General features: G+C 37.9%; 1 protein-coding gene across 2 annotated transcripts in view; it reads right to left on the reverse strand.

Moving 5' to 3' along the window:
* Positions 1-22,436, reverse strand: part of LOC126253198 (probable phosphorylase b kinase regulatory subunit alpha) — a 294,496-nt gene that overhangs the window by 148,762 nt on the left and 123,298 nt on the right. For both annotated transcript variants that reach the window (XM_049954368.1, XM_049954367.1), the window contains exons 7-10: positions 21,736-21,888; positions 9,430-9,603; positions 7,726-7,939; positions 2,545-2,654 (exon numbers count right to left, since the gene is read on the reverse strand). In XM_049954368.1, coding sequence (XP_049810325.1) covers positions 2,545-2,654; positions 7,726-7,939; positions 9,430-9,603; positions 21,736-21,888 — 651 coding nt within the window. The remainder of the gene's footprint in view (positions 1-2,544; positions 2,655-7,725; positions 7,940-9,429; positions 9,604-21,735; positions 21,889-22,436) is intronic.

Genomic DNA, 22,436 nt, shown 5'->3' on the forward strand with positions numbered 1-22,436 from the left:
CACTGCAACACATGCAGTGAATCCACAAGCCTTACGACAACAGATCCTACAGTTGCTGTATAAGGGGCATCGGGGCACTTCCAGGACCAAGCTGTTTACTCAATGCCATGCTTATCAGATGGGCATCCACTAAGAAATATAGAACTTTGTCCATCAAAGTAACAGATGTGAAGAACAGCAAGTGGCCCCCCCCCCAACAAGTTTTTTTTTGCCTTGGCCAGCATTGACCAAACCTTGCAAATGCATGAATCTTGATTTTGCAGGGCTGTTCCTGAATACCATGCGGATCATCATCATTGATACTTTTTCCAGGTTTCCATATATTGTTAACTGCCATACAACAACAGCAGAATACATAGTGATTGTGTTGCTGAAGATTTTCGCCATCGACGGTGTGCTGCAAACATTAGTGGACAACAGTCTACAACTTATGGTGGAGGTCTTTGAGAAATTTTGCATTAAAAATGGAATGAAGCACATCTGTTCACCTCCTTTTCATCCCCACTTAATTGGTGAGGCTGAGAGGTTTATTCGGACATACTCTCCAAAGTTCTGTTGGTCCGGCACATCAGTGTGGGACGAAGGGTTTGGCCAACAAGATCAGTGGATTTCAGCCATCATTCGTCAGCATCATGGACAATAGCTTTTTACACTTGGTACTAGAGACCAGATCATCAGTTGATGCCAGGAACAGCTGTGGTTACACAATGCCCCTTGACACCCCCCCCCCCTCACCCCAGTCTTTTTCTCCCCAATCCCACCACCACATCCTGTTTTTCTATCATTTTGCGGAAGAAGAGCTCATCCTCAACCCCACTCCACCAAATCCTCCTCCCTCCTCTAATTCCACCATCAATTGTTCCAGGTCAGCACAGCCACTGGGGGCGAGTCCAGCCTCTATGCCAGATTCCTCACCCTGGGTCAGACCAACTGCTGAGCCTGAGCCATCACAGAGGCTGCAGAAGAGATGGAGGTTGCACACCTTGCTCTCCACCTGGCTCGAGGTCGGATCAAGTGGTGCTATCGACCCCCCTTCACCCTCACCCCATGGAAAACTAACAGTTACCACTGCCTTTTGCAGTATGCCTCACTCCAGAGCCACATGCTGCACCAGCTGTATGAGAAACTGGCCACACCGGCACACCACAGATGTTACTCGAGCCACTGAAATATGGATGCAGGGATCAACACCAGAGGGTCCACCTTGTCCAGTCAAGATGCTGCTACAGGGTACAGATTGTTCTGCCTCAACAGCTGTCCATTTCATTGGCGCAACAGGAAACTCTGAGAGTGAAGTTTTTTTTTTAGGTTTGTACCATCCTTGTAATGTGGATGGTTAAGTCAAGATCATCTCTTCTCATGACACTCAACATTCTCTGCTGAGCCTTATCGAGTTCACTGAAGCATGCCTAGATCTTTGCTCACAATTTCATACAGCCAAAGAGGCATGTATGGCTTATCAAATTCTATGGATGAAGTGAGCATTACTGTCTCCCATTTTACTTTATAATTAGCTGTGGTATACTCTCATCTCCTGCAAAAACATACATTTACAGCTACATAAATGCTCTGTAAGTCAGTTTACAGTATTTGGCAAAGTGTACTTTCTACCAGTGTGAACTTCTCCCTATCATGTTCCAGTCAACAAAAATGTACTCGCAGGGGAAAAAAGAGGACTGCCTGTATGCCTCTATACAAAGCCTACTCTACCGTCTTAGTCTCACGGTACTTAAGTGAGATATAGGATTGGTGAAGAAGAAAAGTTTCACAATCTGTGTCGCATACCGGTTCTGTAAGTTCACCCAACAGTGTATTGGGAGAACTAAGTTGTTCTTACTTAGGTGTCCTGAGGACCTCTGGTACACTTCTGTGTGCACTATAAGAACCTGTTATGATCCTAGCAGTGTGTGTGAATTCTGTTAATGTCTGCTGTAATGCCTACTCTATAGGGATTACGAACACTTGGGCAGTACTCTAGGAGTAAGCTGCATTAGCATCTTGTATGTGGTTTCATTTACACATGCAGCACACTTGCCCAGAATTATTCCAACTAATATGTCTTCCATTGCACAACTACTGCTGATTTCATGTGTTTGTACCAGTTCATAGCACTGTATATTAAACTCCTGTGTTCAAATGCTGTAATAGAATCCATAAGTTCCACATTTGCCCACATTTAGCAGGCACCTTTATTTTCACATTTAATATGTTGGCTCTACATTGACACACGAATTCATGTTATTTGCTATCCTTACTGCTATAACTGCTACATTTCAACACATTTGTCTTCCCTTAGCTTTGCTACTGGACAATTTTAAACACAGACAGACAATTTCAGTATATATCAGGTATTGTCAAAGAAAACAAGCGGATATATTTGTGCTCAAGACTTTTGTAGGCATTTACATTTCAACATAATATATTAAGCAACAAACAGCAGCACACCATAAACTATTTGTAATTTCCACCATGTAATTAATATTAGTATTACAGATGGGATTAAAACAACAAGAAAATTTTTTTGTGTAAATATAGCTATGTTACCTGTGGCGTGAATGCAAAGATACGATCATGAAGTGAGTACAACTTGCTTGTACTCAAAATACCAACATCATGAGATTTACGGCCTGTAAGTCCCAATTTCTTGTTTCTACCTGGAAAGATTTCGCTGTATCATACATGGAGAATTACCCCTTGCACAAAATATGTTGTAATAATGCAGCGTCTCTTTTTAGACGACTCCTGCATACACATACTAAAGCAACAGATTATTTTATTGTACTGTGCAAAGATCAGAACAGATTTAAAAATGTAAATTGAAATTCTTTAATAGACATAAACAATTAATTATCCAGTATGTTTAGGTAGTTTAGTGACGCCACCTGAAAAAGTGTCAGCATAATACAGCAGCAGATTCCTTAAAAATACTAAGAAGAAAATGACACTGGTGACAAATGGAACAGTAACAAGTCACTATGTGTACTGTTTCTATTTCATCTCTCTCATCATAAACTAAGAGTGTATAAATACAAACTATGCCGTCTGCTTTGACATCAGCTGTTGAAAAGTGTAGTCCATTTCACTTTGTACACTCTCTCCAATCTTAACTGGTAAGTTGTAACAATGAAAAATTGTACTGAAATGCAGGAGGATCTGCAATGAATTGACGCATGGTGCAGGGAATGGCAATTGAATCTCAATGTAGACAAGTGTAATGTGCTGCGAATACATAGAAAGAAAGATCTTTTATCATTTAGCTACAATATAGCAGGTCAGCAACTGGAAGCAGTCAATTCCATAACTTATCTGGGAGTAGGCATTAGGAGTGATTTAAAATCGTAAGACCATATAAAATTTATCATCGGTAAAGCAGATGTCAAACTGAGATTCACTGGAAGAAGCCTAAGGAAATGTAGTCTGAAAACAAAGGAAGTACGTTACAGTACACTTGTTCACCCACTGCTTGAATACTGTTCACCGGTGTGTGATCTGTACCAGATAGGGTTGATAGAAGTGATGGAGAAGATCCAACGGAGAGCAGCGCGCTTAGTTACAGGATCATTTAGTAATCGCGAAAGCGTTACGGAGATGATAGATAAACTCCAGTGGAGGACTCTGCAAGAGAGATGCTCAGTAGCTCAGTACGGGCTTTTGTTGAAGCTTCAAGAACATACCTTCACCAAGGAGTCAAGCAGTATATTTCTCCCTCCTACGTATATCTCGCGAAGAGACCATGAGGATAAAATCAGACAGATTAGAGCCCACACAGAGGCATACCAACAATCTTTCTTTCCATGTACAATACGAGTCTGGAATAGAAGGGAGAACCGATAGAGGTACTCAAGGTACCCTCTGCCACACACTGTCAGGTGGCTTGTGGAGTATGGATGTAGATGTAGCAAACTTGCACACATATTATTTGTCGTTGTCATGGGATTTACACTACTTTTGCTTATTAACAAAACAAAAAGCAACTTTGAAAAAGGTTATCGCTTTTGATACAAGCACTTACATGATAAAAATTCATAGAACAAGTCAAAATTGTCACATTCTCTGATACAACTTAGGGTATTTTACTGATATAATCCAAAACAAGTATCTTCATTTTAAAGTGAAACACATTTACAGTCATGTGCAATTGAGTAGCTGTAGTATTGGAGAGAAAGTGAAATTTATTGAGGTGTTATGTGAGTGCAATGACAGCAGACTTTGAACTGGCTGGTGAGATGACAATCAGGGACAGTATGGGTAAGATATACAATATATTAGATTGAAGTCAGATGAAAGGTGCCCTAGATATGAGAACATCTCATTTCTGAGGTAATGCATGGAATGAACATGGCAAATTTTAACAATAGATACAGAGGCAACAGTGCAAAAAATCATTTCCAATAAATGATATAAAAATGCCCGTAAACAACAACATCATCCAGAATGAACATCTTGTTTCATGGTAAATGAGCCAATGCCCCAGCCATGGACCTCTTTATGGTACATGTCATTGCCCATGAAGGTTAGTATTAAAGTAAAAACAAAACCATTTGACACAACTATGAAGAAAGGTTATCTGAACGGTGGGTGCAGGTACATGTTTCTACATACCAGCACAATGTGAAAAAATTACTAATCTAACATCTACTAGCATAAAATACTTTAGCAAAGCAGAATCACAAAAATGCAGGAATTTGAGCATCCCCAAAAGAACTTTCGTAACATCTTGGAAATAGACAGGACTGTTCTGTGAAAAATGCAACAAATGGACGCCCTAATCCAGCTCCACTCAAACACCATAAATTCTGGACAGAAGTTGAGCAATCATGGATCACTAGGACTTCCCATCACTTTCATTACCTTACGCCACAGTGTGTTCCCACATCAAGGCAGAAGAAGATGCAATATACTACAAGGTAGGTATCTCTAATTCAACATGTCATGAGTGTAATTTAGTCTGCATTTACTACATTCACTGCTGTCCCAGCTTTTGTACACTGATCTGTAAACTTTTGAGGAGTGTATATATCTGCAAATTCATCTGCTGATTCTAGATTGCTGAACAGTTTTCTGCGGTGAAGCCATCATACAACTGTTTCATGAAGCATTACTTATGCACCAGTTGTGAAATATTTATCACAACATGTTTTGAGGCTAAGTTATCCCATTATCAAGTACTATAAAACAAGGAAACAAATTAAAACATTGTAATCTACACATACTGATGACCATGTAAATATTTATATTGCTTCTATGCTGTTAGGCACCACCAAAAATCAAAAGGTGTCAGCAAACGTGCATTGTCAAACACAAGAAACTTTTCCTAGAACACCTCATGTTGGTGTATCATACTCTCACAAGGTTTAGTGTAAACTAAAGGTAGCTGGTGCAGCTCCCAAACAATCATAAAATTGTTTAATGCTGCATGTCAAATCCTAGCAAAATAAATAAATCAATACTGCACCTATGTTGTGATGTGTTCATCCACACAGAATACCAAAATAAAATATTAGACCTAATGCTGCTAATCAGAATAAGTTTGTGCCTGCTTCTCAAGGAACACATTGCTAAACTGGATACAGAAAAATTCACAGAAACAATCACACCATGTTGGGGAATTATCTTGTAGAAACTACTGAGATTATTTAACAACAAAGGGATTAAAATTACATTCAGGATCGATGACAAACTGGAGCAGAGGCTGCAGCATCAGATTGGTACAGGGGAGAACTGGATGTGGAAGGTGTTGAGCCTGTGTATTGGGAGAATGACTCGTGTGCACAGAGACAGATGGTCTGAAGCGGGTTCAGTCGAGTACATATTTCTAATTTTCATCTACTAGAGGACAGTAGCGGACTGGACTAAACAGAAAGAACTATAATGTAGTTAAGAATGTTGACCACCAGAGTCCAGTAGTGCACAGACATATTCAAGAAACAGTTCAAGAGAAAGTTTTTGTGAACTGTTCTCTTTACTTCTTGAAGGTTTTTCTGTTTATTTATGTTTGTACAGTTTTTTATGTGCTTTTAGTAGTGTGAATGATAAATGATTGTGGTCTAAAGCAAATATGTAGATCCTTGTTCTACTAACGAATGCTGTACGAACTAGTGTGAGAAAGTTTTAAGACAGTGTGAATGCAGATGACAGGAAATTTTGTATAAAAATATGTTAAGTAAGTTAATGGTAAAAGAAAAGCTAATTCAAGTGCAAATGAAAATAGTCAATAACGTAAAGTAAAACAAAATATCAGAATGTTAAATATTTATTTCAGGAAAAAGTTCAGTTCGAAAGTGTGTTATCTGTTGATTGGTTAGTCATGAAAAGTGCGGGCTAACACAGGAGAATATTGTTTTTCTATTGGCCTTAAAGAAAACTGACCAATTAGAGTGGAGTATTCTTCACACGTCTTTTCTCTTGGAGATATAGAATGCTTACAACAGTCTAAGGGAGTTTGAGCTCAGCCTTTCAATGGTACAATCGTGTGTAGCATGTGCTCTGTAGGAAGTTATAATTTGCAGGTTTTAGTTGTGCTACATGTTTCAAAAGTGTTTTAAAGTGAAGGCATATTCCCTCCAGCGTGTTTTTTAGAAAGAACGGATTTTTTAAAGTAATTTTGTGTATGAGAAAAGCTTGGAATACTGAGTAGATCGTTGACTAAAAACCTGAGTGCATTAGACACCGTTAAACTTAATCGTATGGCAATCATTTTCATTTAAGAACAATCTGTGCTTAGAAGCTGTTTAGATTTCGGGAAATACATTATCATAAACTTGCTAACATGAATGAAAGGGTATGTACATGACTATGTTAAGATTAGCATGGGCTTGGCAGTGAACGTGTACATCTCAAGGTTCAGAATATACTGAATTTTTGCCAGTATTTCCACCTTTCATTCAAAATTAAGACCTTTTCCTGATTCTTAGAATAGTTAAGTTGTATGCAGCCTGGTGCGAGTTGCAGTACGGTAGGTTTCTACTTGGCTTTCCTACCAGCGATCTGCTGCAATGCGTTCACAGGTAGGTGCAGGTAATGGACGGACGTAACTGTGCTGCTGCAGCATGAGTGTTTATGAAAGAAAGTGTTGGAATTGCGAAAAGGGTAGAAATTTTAAATTGAGGTTTAAAGTGCACACTAACAAACAGAATGGCTCATCAGAGGTGGCAAAGCACTCAAGAATGAACAGCATTCACTGGATAACATCATAGACAACATGTGAGTACTGCACTTTGAGGACAAAAGGTGGGTGCTATTAAATATAGAGGAAGTTGAGATTTTTTTTACTTTAAGACAGGAGTGCACCAGTGTGTTAAATTTGAAGACTTAAGTGTTCAAGGGGCATTTATGGACCCACTTTAGTGATGTTCTCCTTGAGAAGCAGCCAGCAACTTATTCACATTAGAGGCATTAGATATAAAATTTTCTGTTGGTATTCTAAATGGATGCACACAATAAAACAAAGGTGTTGTATAGGTTTTTTATAATTTTCTAGGCCTTGAAATACAAAATTTACAGATTTTATGATATACAGTATTATCATTTGGGCTGTGCTACATTACAGTACAGATCTTATCTTTGGTAGGTAAAGATGGCTGCCTTTAGTTTACAACTAAGCCTTGTGAGAGTATGATGCACCAATGTGAGATGTTCTTGGAAATGTTTTACGTTTGACAATGCATGCTTGCTGCTGACTTTTTGCTTCAGTTTTGAAGTAGTAACTAATTTATCTGCACTCACCAAGATATGTATATAAGTGACTAAGAACACGTGCAGGTTGAACTTCTATGGGAGCAACTTCAGCTATTGTTTGGACAGTAATATCATGTTGTGCTAATTTTTCCCTGATGTCATCACTTTCAGCTAATATAACAACCTGCACAACAACATCAGGTTTCTTTTCAGAGCACAATCTGCGATTTAACGGATCAAGCTCTCCAACTGCCAGGAAACCCTGTGCAAAGCAAATGAGACAAGAAATCAATAAAAAGATTCACCATTAACATCAGCAACATAATAAAATACTCTTCAGAAGTTAAAAAATTTCATTAAAATTTGTTACAATCTTCAAAAAAAATTTCCAGACACTGCAATAGCTGCTGATAATCCATTATTCCAAGATTATACATGACCAGTTTGCGATACTGTTATCACATCTTCAAATGAAGAAATACAGTAATTAAAAACCTCAGAGTGATAATTATGGTTTGCAATGTATCTCATCATCTAAACTCTAAAATATGAGTCATGAGAACATTGTCAAAGCTGTGGACTAAATACAGAATCCTGAAACAGACATAATTAACTTTTACTTGAATTAATATTTCTTACTTAATGTATCTCATGCACTTGCTAAATGACCCTTAATTGTGAAGATTATTGTTAAAATTTGTCCTATTATAATAAGCCTCAAGATGGCTACCTGGCTGTCAGAAATAATATCATGGCAAGAAGTGGACATCATTTAACTCAAATCCTGAAATCTCATGGAATAGTCATTTCATGAGGGGAAACTTCAAAAGACAATGAGATTATCTTTGACATTTCCTGTTTCATCTTTGTCCCATACATTCTCACAGAAGCTGGATACATCTCATATTGACATCTGAGTAACCCGCCCTCCCCAACCTACACCTCAGTCCTCACTGAGGAAGGAACTGGTAGTTCCAAAAGCTAGGATGGTTTGTTTCTATTTCGGCATGTGTCTATCAACAGTGCTAAGAATTTTGGCTGTTGAAGAAAAGTATTGGCTGGCCAGCCAGTCTGTCTGTCTGTCTGTCGCACAAAATTAACAGATGAACTCTTGCAGACATACAGATTTATCAATTGTTCCTTAAATTTTCATTTAAAGTGCCTCTTCTATTTTTGCTTTAACAATAACCATTTGTATGAAGTCATATCGTTGCAAGCTGTGCTACATGTAAATGTGGTGTAAAGGTTAGCATTGTTGGCTGACATGTTGTGGGTTGTCAGTTGATACCTGATCACCATAAATTATTTGCTATTTAGTACTTATTAATTCTGGAAGATTCTCAAAATTTCTTATGTTTATAATATTTCCATAATCTGGAATGTTTTAAGTTTGTATAAATAGTGGCACACACTATCCAGAAGGTCATTTCTGTTGTGTCTGTATGGTGGTGTTCGTAATAAATGTGCTTTCAATACTAAGTGTTGTACTTCATTGGAAACTTCGCCTTTGGATTAGAATTCAATTGTCGTTACAGTTTGACAATACTGATCTCATAAACTAGGTTAAAAAGTTATACGAACTCATGGAAAGAAATCAATTAGACCATATTTAATTTGCAGCCTGTTTCTTTCCCCATTTTATATATTCATAACAATAATTTACAGCACAAGATAATCTATTAGCCAGATTTTTGACGTGTAGTTTTAATCAAATGGTCAAATAAACAAAAGAAGAAACTGTAGTAATGGTACCTCTTGCAGAAGCTTGCCCAGAATGTATAAAGACTGTGCCCACATAAAAGGACAACGACCAACAGCGATCCGTTTCTGACTTCCTGGTTCTTGATACTCTCCAGACACTTTGTCACCAGGCACTGCATAGAGTTCTGGTACCAGTCGTAGACCATCCTCTGTACGAATCAATATCTGCACAGAGAAAATATCTGGATAGAAATTTTGTTGGTAAAAAATAATATGCACCAGGAAATACTAAACTTTCCTATACAAATATCAGGGTCAATCAACTTACACAGCTCCATATAGATACAAGGATATACAAGAGAACATATGTCAAGAAATGCGCAGACTGAGAAGGTATATGGTAAAAAGCATGAATTTGTTTGCCCTACTCACTCTAGATCGACATATTTAGAAGTGAAACGTGCAGCTAAATTTTGAAAGAATGTTGAGAAAAAATTATCCATTGTACTCCCCAAAGATTAAGTACTGCAGGAAAGATTTTGATGAACTAACTTGCTAGCCTTGAAGGGCAAGGCTATGTACTTTGAAGAATAGCATTATTCAACATGAAAAGAGCAAATGAACTGGATGACATACTCAAATATAACAACAGCATTGGAAGTTACTGTGTTTTACAACAATATCACGTGTTCATAAAGACGGTTTTGTGACCAGTACTGCTGCAGTATGTTCGAAGACTGTTCAAACTCTAAGTTTGATGCAGTCTGCATATTAGTGACATATGTTCAACAGTTACTAGTTAATAGAAAACTGATACATGGGTCATTCTACAAAATCATGCACACTTTGTAAAAGGTTTTAATTTTTAAAAAATTTTGAAAATAATTAAGTTTTATAAATTTTTATGTTAGCACAATCAAATACTGGTTCCAAAAAAATTATATTAAAAAAAACTAGTAAATTTATTCAGCATAGTAAAGAAGCTTGGCAGTAATGGAGGTGATAACTGCCTAAAATATCTGAATATTGGATAAGTTAGAGGTTAATAATCGTCACTGAATTATAAAATGAATCATCGAATGCAAAGATTTAGGTGTTCCTTTTTCCCATGCGCCATTCAAGAGTGGAATGGTAGAGAAGTAGTATGAAAATGGTTCAATGAACCCTCTGCCAGGCACTTAAGTGTGAATTGCAGAGTAACCATGTAGATGTAGATGTAGATTTACTGTTTGTACTATTACAATATGAATATATCAAGATACAAATGGTACATCAGGCCAAAATATAACAATTTTTCAACTCATCAAAGTAGTACTGTCCTTGGTTATTGATATTTGGCAGATTTAAAACTGTCACGATTTCACATCGTTCTCCATGACACCCCCCCCCCCTTTTTTTTTAATGGGAATACACACAAATTGCTTTAAAAATCTCAGGCCATAGCCCAAAGGAAGACTGTGAGTGCAGTGAATAGCTTTAAAAACTAAAACACGTTAGGCTATTATATGAAACATTAATATAAATTTACTCAGCAAGCATATATGAGCTACATAATTCCATCACTACTTTTTAAAAAGTAAATAAAATGGGATCTTTTTGTTGCATGAGGATAACCTTTTAACATTTTGAAAACCATCTTTAAAAATGTCAAGGTCTAGCTAAAAGATAAATTTCTCACTTATATAGGGACATAGCTTTTCTAATTTGATAAATAAGAGAGCTTATTTTATCATTTAATCCCTAATCAACACTACATTACTAAATTCTCACTTCTGTGAAGGTCAGTTTTCACGAAGGTGAGAAATATTCACAAAATTAGATATTGAGCTGCTTCTTTTGAGATTAGACTTTCCCATCTCCTTAGTGTTAGTTTATTATTAATGTATAATCAATTGATAAAAATAACAGTTACAAATGATTAAAATTTACCCAAAACAGCTCAATAACAGAGGTGATGCTCATTAATGTCAATATTTCTTCTTGGCAATGTAATAACTTAACTCAAACTCTACAATTACACAAGCCACACTATAAACATGCCCTTTTTTAGAATGACCCATATTAACAGCACAATGAACAGGAAAGTGTCAGAAACATATTACATCAACAATCCTTAAATGATAAATACAGGTACGGAGATTCTGAATTTAACATTTTTAGCTGTCAAATGAACCTTGTGTGAGTCTTCAATGACTAACACAGCGGAATCTTGCAGAAGAAATCCTGGTCAACTGTAAAGGCAGTCACTGGCACCAAAGGTAGTGGTGAGACACTCAAGGATGACACAGGAGCCAAAATAGAGGGTAATAAGAAAAATCAGAAATGTTGAACTCCATCTTCAAATACTCCTTTACAAACGAAGAATCGGGAGTACTGCCCCAGTTTAATTCTTGAATCATTGTAAAGATGAATAATATAGATGTTAGTACCAGTGGCATTTAGAAACAGCGGGAATTGCTAAAACGAACAAGGGCCCAGAGCACAGTGGTATAACTGTCAGTTGATATAAGGGTCATTCCATGTCAGTTCAACCAGGAGCTCCAGCTCATTATCTCAGATTTGACTGAAATTCGGTACACTAATTCTACCATCTGTGGAACACTCGTGTACAAAGTATAAGTTTCCCCTGCCAATTAGTTCCAGAATTATGACTTGTGAAAGAAGGTAGCGCGACCCAGAAATTGCAACCCGCATCTGGCAATCTATCTTCAGACCCAACTTCAGGTCTTAATAACTTTGGAACTATTCCATACAGTCCAGTGAAATTTTTACAACCCAGTAACATCCATTTAGAGAACAAACTCCATGAATCAAAACACCAACAACATATTTCTGACAGAAAATAAAAAAATCCAAAAAGTGATTTAAAAAATGTAATACGTTAAAAGGCACATATTGTAGGTACCCTCCATGCCAAATATAATTCACTCAAAAAGGGTATAAATTTTTTGTGGTAAGCTTAATGTGGCCTAAACACACACAGAACTCATCATGTCCATATCAGTCACAAAAACTGAGTTACATGCACACTTAAATACAAAAATTTGAAAAATTACCTGAAAAAGATGGATTTTCAAAGTGTGGTAGCACAAAAGGGACAAGTGGTATCCAAGCCAAATTTCACACAGTGCATAAGTAGACCATAATGATATATATCTCAAAATTTCAGCATGTTATTGCAAGACATTTGTGTACAATGGAGGTTGACAGATGTATTACGGATGTGGCCATTGTTCCACAACACAATTTTGTAAAAACATATCGTAAACTGTTCTGCCTCTTCTTATCCTCTCCCACAACTGTTTAATCACTAAGCAACAACATATAGACAGATTAACACAACCTATAATTAATGTTTACTGCACCTTAACTGCTAAAAACCAGTCAATTGTGCTTCGAACAGAAGGTCTCCCACACTTTAGCTACTGTACTCTGTACATTGAGTGGCAAATTATACCGTCTTCCTGACACTGTGCTAGGAACTGGAACTGTCATAAGAATATGTTCAAAAGGAATCCAGCACCTGTCTGCCAAATGTGGCCAATGAAATGATCTTGCTAGTGCCATGAAGTTCACAAATACATCACCTTCTGCTTCACAGCACTCTGCAACACATCCTAAGTACCATTTGTCGTCATAAACAGCAATAACATAGCAACCTGGTTGTATGTTGCTGCTTTTGCTTCTGAATCCTGAGTCAGACACACTGTGAAGACACATGTTGTGCATGAACCTATAGTTACAACCGGACAGTCTGCTCATCTGCACATTGTCAGAGTCTGCTGGAGAGAAGTGATGATGGCTCCTTGTGCCTGCAACAGTTTTAACATGTACTAGTCTGCTTTTTAACAACTCTTCAACTGATTTCACCTCATGTTTTGAAACATAGAATGATTGTGTGCCAGAGATATTTTTCTGTACCCAGGTAAATAATTGATGAGGTGTGAGAATGTGACCTTCTGTAGGGTGCTGCAGACTAGCTCGTGATGCCATGCGCTTAATGGTAGCACCAATACCATCACATACATTTTTACCATGACTTGTTCCGAAAAAATTCCATTCTGTGTGAATCTGAAAATCATGGTAATGCATGCATAAATTTTGAGATTTTTACAGTTTTTGTACTGACTATCTGCCCCATCACTGAAGTATTTCGCAAAATGTATGCGAGGCAGCTTGTTTTTCACATATGCCATGACAGTGCGAATGTGGGCATGAACTGCAATGTCATCATGAATTAAACAGTCACTAAAAACATACAGGTTCATGAGAGACACATCACCTGATTCACCTCTATAGCAAATCGCAAATAGCTGGAGAGTTGCTTGACTGTTGTCCCAATGATATCCTTGGGTGGCATCTTGAACTATAAATGCATAATTTTCAGAAAAGTCTAGTATTACTATAATTTCATCTTGTTTCAAATTATCCTTACAAAACTGGAGATAAGCCGATTGTGCTGTTGCTTTGAAGCTACGTGTGGTCAGTTTGTCCGTTTTTTGACAACACATTTCAACAAAATCTTCCACTGTACTTTGCTTTGTTTCAAGACTTGGGCAATCCATGTGTGTCCATTGTTTATAAGAAACAAGTTCATCGTCATCCATAAGGAGTTCACAATACAGTTTGTTATTCATGTGTTGTGCAAGATTTGCCTTACCAGGACACTTTTCACACCTGTGTATCATGCACTGGTAGGAACTGATGTCACACACTAGCAGCTTTATTGCACCTTTGTAATCCAGGCCAGAATCCTTTATAGCAGCAAACATCAGCTTAGCATTTTGATGGGTCTCACATACACAAACATTGTGATTGCCCCTTGCACTTACAGGCACAACCCATTTTGCCCGAAGACTGAAAAAAGATGATAAACCTACTTTGGTATTGGGATACTTTTCCTTGAATTCTACATATAGTTCTGATATGTTGCATAGCAACAGTAGTCTTTTTTGCATCTGTACACGTAAATTTCCCATTTTCACCGTTACATAGTCTTTTTTTCCCAGGCATTATTCGGCTGTAGTCATTATTTTCATAAAACTCCGACACTAGCACCTTTATTTCTGAACTCAATTGCTTACCCTGAGCCTGCTGAAGTTGTGGAAGCACGCCTTGGGTTGCTTTTATTTTCCTAGCTTGCTTTACCACATATGCAGAAACATTGAAATCCTTTGCAGTGCAGTCAATAGACCAGCCAGAAGGTGCAAAGGTAAGAATAGCTACTTTTTCTGGCATGTGGGTATGGCACATCTTTCTTTCAAATCATTCACAATTTTGTCCAAATCGGAGCACTTCTGGCATGATTTCTGTTCCTTTGGAGCAGATAGTTCTTCCACTTCCACCATTAGTGTGTCAGCTATTTTGTGTTTTAATTCCATTTGAGCTTCTTGTAGTTTTCTTCTACCACATCTGAGCCTGTCTCTTTTCCCAACTTTGTGTGTCTTCATGGGAGACAAACCAAGAGCAGTCACTGAAGTATTTAATTGCTCATCTGCTGTGGTTGTTGGTGGCCGATACTCTTCGTCACTGTCATGTAAATTATCAGAATATTCTTCATTTTTTAGCAGTGTAACACACCTGGAACATAACTTTTGTCCTGGTTTCATGTTAAGTCCCATGCACTGATTCACTTTCAATGCTGATTTTATATCAATTTCTCTGAGGCTACACTTCACCGTCTTCTTATGAATCTGAAATGGATCAAAACAACTTCTTTGTAGGAAATAACACTTATCCAGAAACACTTTCATATGATGGTAACAAACACTAAAGTTTCCTGGAATTGTACTTCTTGTGCCCACAGGGTGTATCACGGATCTCCATAGTAACAAATCTTGGTCCGATTCATCCAGATCATACAGTACAAAGTGAATGCCACATTTTGTTCCATATGTTGTTTTTATGACATTCAGATGATTGTGCTCTACCAATACTGTAACTTGTTTGAACAAAAGCACCACTAGTATACTCTTCTGCCTCCACACTGACTTTCCACAACAGTACTGACCAGTCTGAACTAGAAACTTAAAAACATGAGTAACCTGTAATTGTTGCTTGTTTTCTTTGTTGTTCCTGCCTAACAATGACTCATTCTGTCCCTGAAAACTACCATTGTTTAACTTTCTGTTGCCTATTGGTTCCCAACAATTGCCACAGCTTTATCTGAAACAAGCTGTCTGCATCATCACTATTACTTGCTAAATCATGTTAAAAGAAACGTAACCAAATACATCTCTGTCAACTTTTATTGTACACAAATGCCTAGCAATAACAAGTTGAAATTTTGCCACATATTATATTATGGTCTACTTATGCAGTATTTGAAATTTGGCTTGGATATCACTTGTACCTTTTGTGCTACCACACTTCGAAAGTCCATCTTTTTCAGGCAATTTTTCAAATTTTTGTATTTTCATGTGCATGTAACTCTGTTTGTGCGACTGATATGGGCAAGATGAGTTCTGTGTGTGTTCAGGCCACATTAAGCTTACCACAAAAAAAAAAAAAAAAAAAAAATTATACCCATTTTGAGTGAATTATATTTGGCATAGAGGGCACCTACAATATGTATCTTTTAATGTATTACATTTTTTTAATCACATTTTGGAATTTTTTATTTTCCCTCAGAAATATGTTGTTGGTGTTTTGATTCATAGAGTGTGTTCTCTACGTGGATGTTACTGGGTTGTAAAAGTTTCACTGGACTGTGCGGAATAGTTCCAAAGTTATTAAGACCTAAAGTTGGGTCTGAAGATAGTTTGCAGATGCGGGTTGCAATTTCTGGGTCACGCCACCTTCTTTCACAAGCCATAATTTTGGAACTAATTGGCAGGGGAACTTAAAATTTTATACATGAGTGTTCTACACTTGGTAGCATTGGTGTGCTATATTTCAGCCAAATTTGAGACTATCAGCTGGAACATTTTCTCAAATTGGTTGAACTGACATGGAATGACCCATATGTAATTTGCAGCTCAATTAGCATCTCTCTTAATCGTATATAACACAGTTCCTCAGACAATAATGGTTGAAGAAGGCACAGGTTACACCCACTTACAAAAAGAGTAACCAAAAATTTCAGATAACTACCATCCAATATCACTGACATCCATTCTTTGTAGACTCTTATATAAACAACCTTAGCTCAAAAGTAATGAGATATCTCGAAAAGAATGACAGCCCCCACACCAACTACAGTGGGTTCTGAAAACAACGATCACATAAAACCTGTGCTTTTCACACATGATGTTCTGAAAGCTTTGGATCATGCTAATCAGGTGCATGTAGTATTTATTGATATCAAAAACAAAACAAAAAGAAATATTTAACTCAGTACCAAACCAACGATTATTAACAAATGTATGATCAAACAAGGTATTGAACAAAATTTGTAATTGGACTGAACGTTTCTCAGCAGAGCAGGCACAGCACATAATCTTGCACGGAGAGTCACTGACAATAATTGTAGAAGTAGCTTCAGGTGTGCCCCAGATATGTGTGTTGGGAACCTTGCTGTTTATGCTGTACATTAATGACCTGGCAGACAATATTAATAACAACATCTGCAGCTACATACACAGTCCACAAGTCACCATACAGGGCATGGTGGTGGGCACCTTGTAGCACTGTTAATCATTCCCTGTCCTGAAATCACAGGACACTCTCACCTTAACACTAAACTGGTTCTCGGCTAACAGATGTCTATGTAATCGAGAGAAAACTCAGCCTCTGCAGTTGGGACTGGCTAACGAGGTAGAACCTAAATCCATAAAACTGCTTGGAATACACATTGATTCCAATCTTAACTGCCAACCCCATATCAACCAGGTCTGCAAAAAGTTATCAAGAGTGTCCTCTCTCATCCCGAAACTATCTAGTGAGTAACAAATATCTCAGAACAGCTTACTTTGGACTTTTTCAGTCTCATATATCTTATGGGCTGTTACTATGGGGCCACTCATGTCATGTCAGTGATGTACTACTGATGCAGAAAAAGGTGCTACGAATAATGTGCAAGACTGGTCCAAGGGAACTCTGCCCTCCCTTATTCATCAAAATGGAAATAATGACAGTTTTATTTATTTATTTAATTGTATGGCTAGGGCCCCCTATTAGACAGGCCGTTCGCCGGGTGCCGGTCTTCCAATTTGATGCCACTTCGGAGACCTGCAGTCGATGAGGATGATAGGATGATAATGAGGACAGCACAACACCCAGTCACTGGGCAGAGAGAATTCCCCGACCCAGCTGGGAATCAAACCCGGGCCCAGAGGATTGACAATCCGTCACGCAGACCATTCAGCTACTGGGGCGGACGTAATGACAGTGATAAATCTTTATATTTATGCATCACTGATACATGCTAAAAAGAACAGGGCAAAATTTAACATTAGAGAGAATATACACTTTCATGACACCAGAAACAAAGAGAGTATTGACATTCCTAGACATAGGTTGACAAAAATGGGCAAATCTCACAAAGTGAACTGTTTGAAATTATTTAACAAATTACCACATACTGCACTCAATACACATTTCAATAATTTTAAAAGTAAACTGCACAAATGGTTAATAGACAATCCATACGACAGTCTTACAGAATTCTTGGATACTTGTAACATAGAAATTGAGTTTTTAAGTCTATGATTGCAATACTGTACAATTGATTAATGTAGCATAAATAATTTGTACTTATAATGTGAACACTAATATAGTAACTTCTTATGTATCTTGACATCATTATAAAGCCTATTTCACTGAACTGGTCAATGGCAAATAAAGAATCTGAATTTGAATCTTACAAATGGAGTGAGGGAAACACAACTGTCTATATGCTTCCATACAATCTCTGACTTCTCTTACCTTGACTTCTCACTTGAGATGTCTGTTGGTAGCAGTAGGATTGTTCCGCAGCCTGTCGCAAATGCCAGTTCTCTGAACTTTCTCAATAGTGTTTTGCTGAAAGGATGTCTTCTTCCCTACAGGGACTCACATTTGAGTTCACAGAACTTGTCGGTAATACTTGTATATTGGTTGAACCTAACAGTAACAAATCAGACCTCTGAACTGTTTTGGTTGTCATATATTGATGACATCATGACTTGTACATACCTGCCAACCTTCAAAAACCAAAAATCAGGAGATTCAGTTTTAAAAATCAGGAAAAATCAGGAGATACGAAAGATCAAAAAGCTGTGGCTCATTTTTGTATACACCTAAGACAACTGAAAAGTTTTCCTTTAAGGCACCACAAAGCTATATAATGGCTAAAAAAAAAAATTATAGAAATATTGGAAATACCCAAAATGTTGATTCTGTAACCCTTATTTGTAGTTTCGTCCAGCTAATTGCTGTTAGGTTGGGATGTTTTTTGGCATTAGAAAAAAAAAGTATGATTGCCGTAAAACAGCATCCACCATACTGTTTTGTGACACACATGAAAACTGTAAAAATAGGCTTGCCAACTAGTTCTCCGGTGTATGATGAAATCTTAACACAACCACTTCTTTTTTTATTTTTCAGGGGCAGCATCTACTTTCCCCTCGTAAGATTTCACATGTTATATCTCTGCATGTTCAAAGTTAGCTAATATTACACATTTTCAGGGAAACTATGTCATTACAGAAATTTGTAAAATTCTCATATTTAACTCTAGCTATGTAGCCTATTAGTATTCAGTATTAGCGAGAAACCTTGGCACAATCATGAGAACATGTGCACTACCGAGGTTACTACATGTGCGCTACGGGACACGGGTACATCTTCGACAAAATGCGCGGGGAAGAGGAAAAATAACTATCGATATATAAATCGCGCGCGACTTCCTGATTTCTATAAGCTTCAATACATATCGATTAAGGTTGACTAATACAAAACCAATTCCGGCAACTGGCGGGGGGGGGGGGGGGGGGGGGGGGGGGAAACTGAAATGGCGTGTTTTCAAAACAAATATCGTAAGTTTGACGATAACTAGTAAAAACTGGAAGAAATACTGGAATAATCGGGAGGCGGGAGAAAAAGTGGAAAATCGGGAGTCTCCCGCCTAAACCGGGAGAGTTGGCAGGTATGCTTGTACGTTGATATGTTTAAGGCTGTTGGGAGCCATCAAGGACACTCCAAGGTAGGAGACCAGAGACCCAATGCAGAGAGCAGGCGAAAGTGGTACTGTTTAGGTTACCGCAAATAAACTAGAGCTCTGGAAACTGCAGATGCTCTGGGCAGCTGATCCAAGGGAGAAGTTACACCTCAGAGAATTAACTGGTAACTCCGGGCACCACCTAGATGCTGTCATAAGGTGTCATTGTAGAAGATGGCAACAAACAGGCACTTCTTAACAGAGGCAGCAAGCTTTATACTTGCTCCTGAGAACTGCAATGTCATTGGGTTTACACGGGTTAGAGTACTACTACAGCACTCCCCATTCACAGAAGGACGGAGGGCAGGGCCAAATGACATAAAACACTGTTGTTGCTGACCATAATAGGAGTGTCAGTGACATTTAACTTTCAGCTGAATATTACTGATACCAATCTTGGAGTTTGTTAATGTAAAATTCAGAAGCGTCCCTACTTACCAAACAGGAGTAGGGGAGGAATCTAAATGCGGTTGGCTGGAGGTGCGCTGGAGGCGCAGAACGACTCACCAGATTGGCTGAAGCTTGTTAAGTGCCGGTGGATTGGTGGGTCAACTATAGGAAGGGAGAAATCATGTGCCACAATGATTCTTTTTTTTTAAAAAAAAAAAAAAAAACATGTTTTGTATTCAGAGGGGATTCTCAGTCAGACTGATGGTGCGGCAACTCCATGTCGCTCGTGGCCAGCCCTGGTAAGCTCCGACATGTCCTTTTTCCTCACTTTGAGTGCTGCTCTCAAGTTTGTGTTTCTGTTGTGCAACCACTTGCCTCCTTTGCTTTTTCTAATGTTAAGAATTAGTCTTCAGTGTATTAGTTAGTCTGATCATAAACAAATAACATTAATCAGACCCTTGAATTCCAAGAGTCTTCTGCTGCAAGTATCCTGTCGAGTCCCAGAATCTGCATCTCTCAGAAGTGCCCTGTGACAGTGTTTGGTGCAGATCCAGGTCAACAATTGCCTTCACTGGGAATTTGTCTTTCTGCAGTTGCTCCTCACGGCACAAAATTTGCAGACTACCCAGAAACCCCCTAACTTCCCTCTAATACAATCGGGAGGGTATCCCAAACACTCTAACAGTAGTCAAAACACCTTCCACAAGTGTTGTTAAAATTGTCTACTTTACAGTTGAGCTACATTTCCCTAGAGCTCCTCCAATACACCAAAGTCAACCATTCGCCTTCCCTACCACAGACCTTACGTACTCATTCCATTTTTTATCATTTTGCAGTGTTTCAGCTACATATTTAATTGTCCTAACTTGTGTCAAGCAACACACCACTAATACTGTGTTCAAACATTACAGACCTCACATTTTTCACAGATGGTGCAGTGTACGATAATGAAGTGCATCTGAATAAAGTTGCACAAATATCAATGAATCACAATTTGAGTCTGTCAACTCGAAGAAATATCTGCATATGATAATTTGTGGGGGATATAAAATGAAATCATCATAAAAGCTCAATCAGAGGTAAAGCAGGTGGCTGACTTTGATTCATTGGAAGAGTCCAGGGAAAACACACTCATTCAGCAAAGGAGATTGCATACAAACCATACACATGCTTTGCCCCAGAATGTTGCTCAGATGCATGGACTAATACCAAATGGGACTAACAGGGTGTACTGAATGTATAATGAAGAGGGAGCACGAATGGTCACAGATTTGTTTTATTCAAGAGACAGAATTACATTAATGCTGAAAAACTTGACCTGGCAGACACTTGAAGATAGACATTTGAAACTTACAAGGTTACAAGGACCAATACTGAATAAGGAATCTAGGAATCCAGTAAAGCCCTCTGTGTATTATTGCCATATCAATCACAGAGGCAAGTTTAGATGAATTACAGCATTCATAGGAACATTTAACCACAATTCTCTGTCTGCTTTATATGTAAATGGAACGGGAAGAAACCCTGACAAAGGACACACGAGGAAGCACCCTCTGCCAAGTACTTTACAGTTGTTTATATAATATGGATGTAGATGCAGATTAATATTCACCAATGACAGAGAGAAATGACCAGCAAATGAACCATTTTTCAGTAACCAACAGTGATAATGGGATGGTATAAATCTTCCAGAATGAAGTGATAAACAGAAAGGCTGATGGGGATATCACGAAAGCCTACAATGTAGCTGCAAAGTGCCAAAGTGGAAACATGTCATGAGAAAGTCACTATTTCACATTTTTAGTAAATCATTTAGACTTTTCACTTACCTCTTCCAATGCTTCTGCATATTCTGTGACAGCTTCTTTATTTCCTTGAAAGCAGTAGTCAAGTATCAAATAACAGAAGAACAACGGCCATTCACATTCTATTTTTTCAAACATTCTCAGTTCCCAAGGCTCATAGTACAAGCGGTTTGGATCCTTCAATACAAGAGAAACAATTTATAAAACAAATTATCGTATTGAAAATGAAAAAGCAAAGCTGGGAGTGGTTAATCTTTACATTACAGTTCTAAAAGAGGTCTATGAACATGATAAATTAGTTTTCAAGAGGATTGCTGAGATAATAAACTGACACCAAATGCCCTAGATTTTGAATTTAAAAAAATAACTCACACTCCCCAACATACAAAGCAAATATTTGCGAAAGGAGAATCACAAGGTGAGCCTACTACAACACATAAGCACCATGAAATTAACACGCTAACTGAAAAGAAAAATCTTCCAACACCACAATAGTATAAATAAACTGTTATCCCTATTACTTAGAAAGGCATTAAAAGTTACAAAAACGATTATTTCATTGCAAAAACTGAAATACTAGAGGATTGCAGGATATATCTTATTTCTTCTACATGCCGAATAATATCTGACACAGGAGGAGGAATATTCTCTAAGCATTAAATCTGTCCATAGAGGTGTACACAAAATATATCATGAAAGTTATACATTAATTGCCACCTCTACTC

This window comes from Schistocerca nitens, chromosome 4, assembly GCF_023898315.1.
Source record: "Schistocerca nitens isolate TAMUIC-IGC-003100 chromosome 4, iqSchNite1.1, whole genome shotgun sequence".
NCBI lineage: Eukaryota > Metazoa > Arthropoda > Insecta > Orthoptera > Acrididae > Schistocerca > Schistocerca nitens.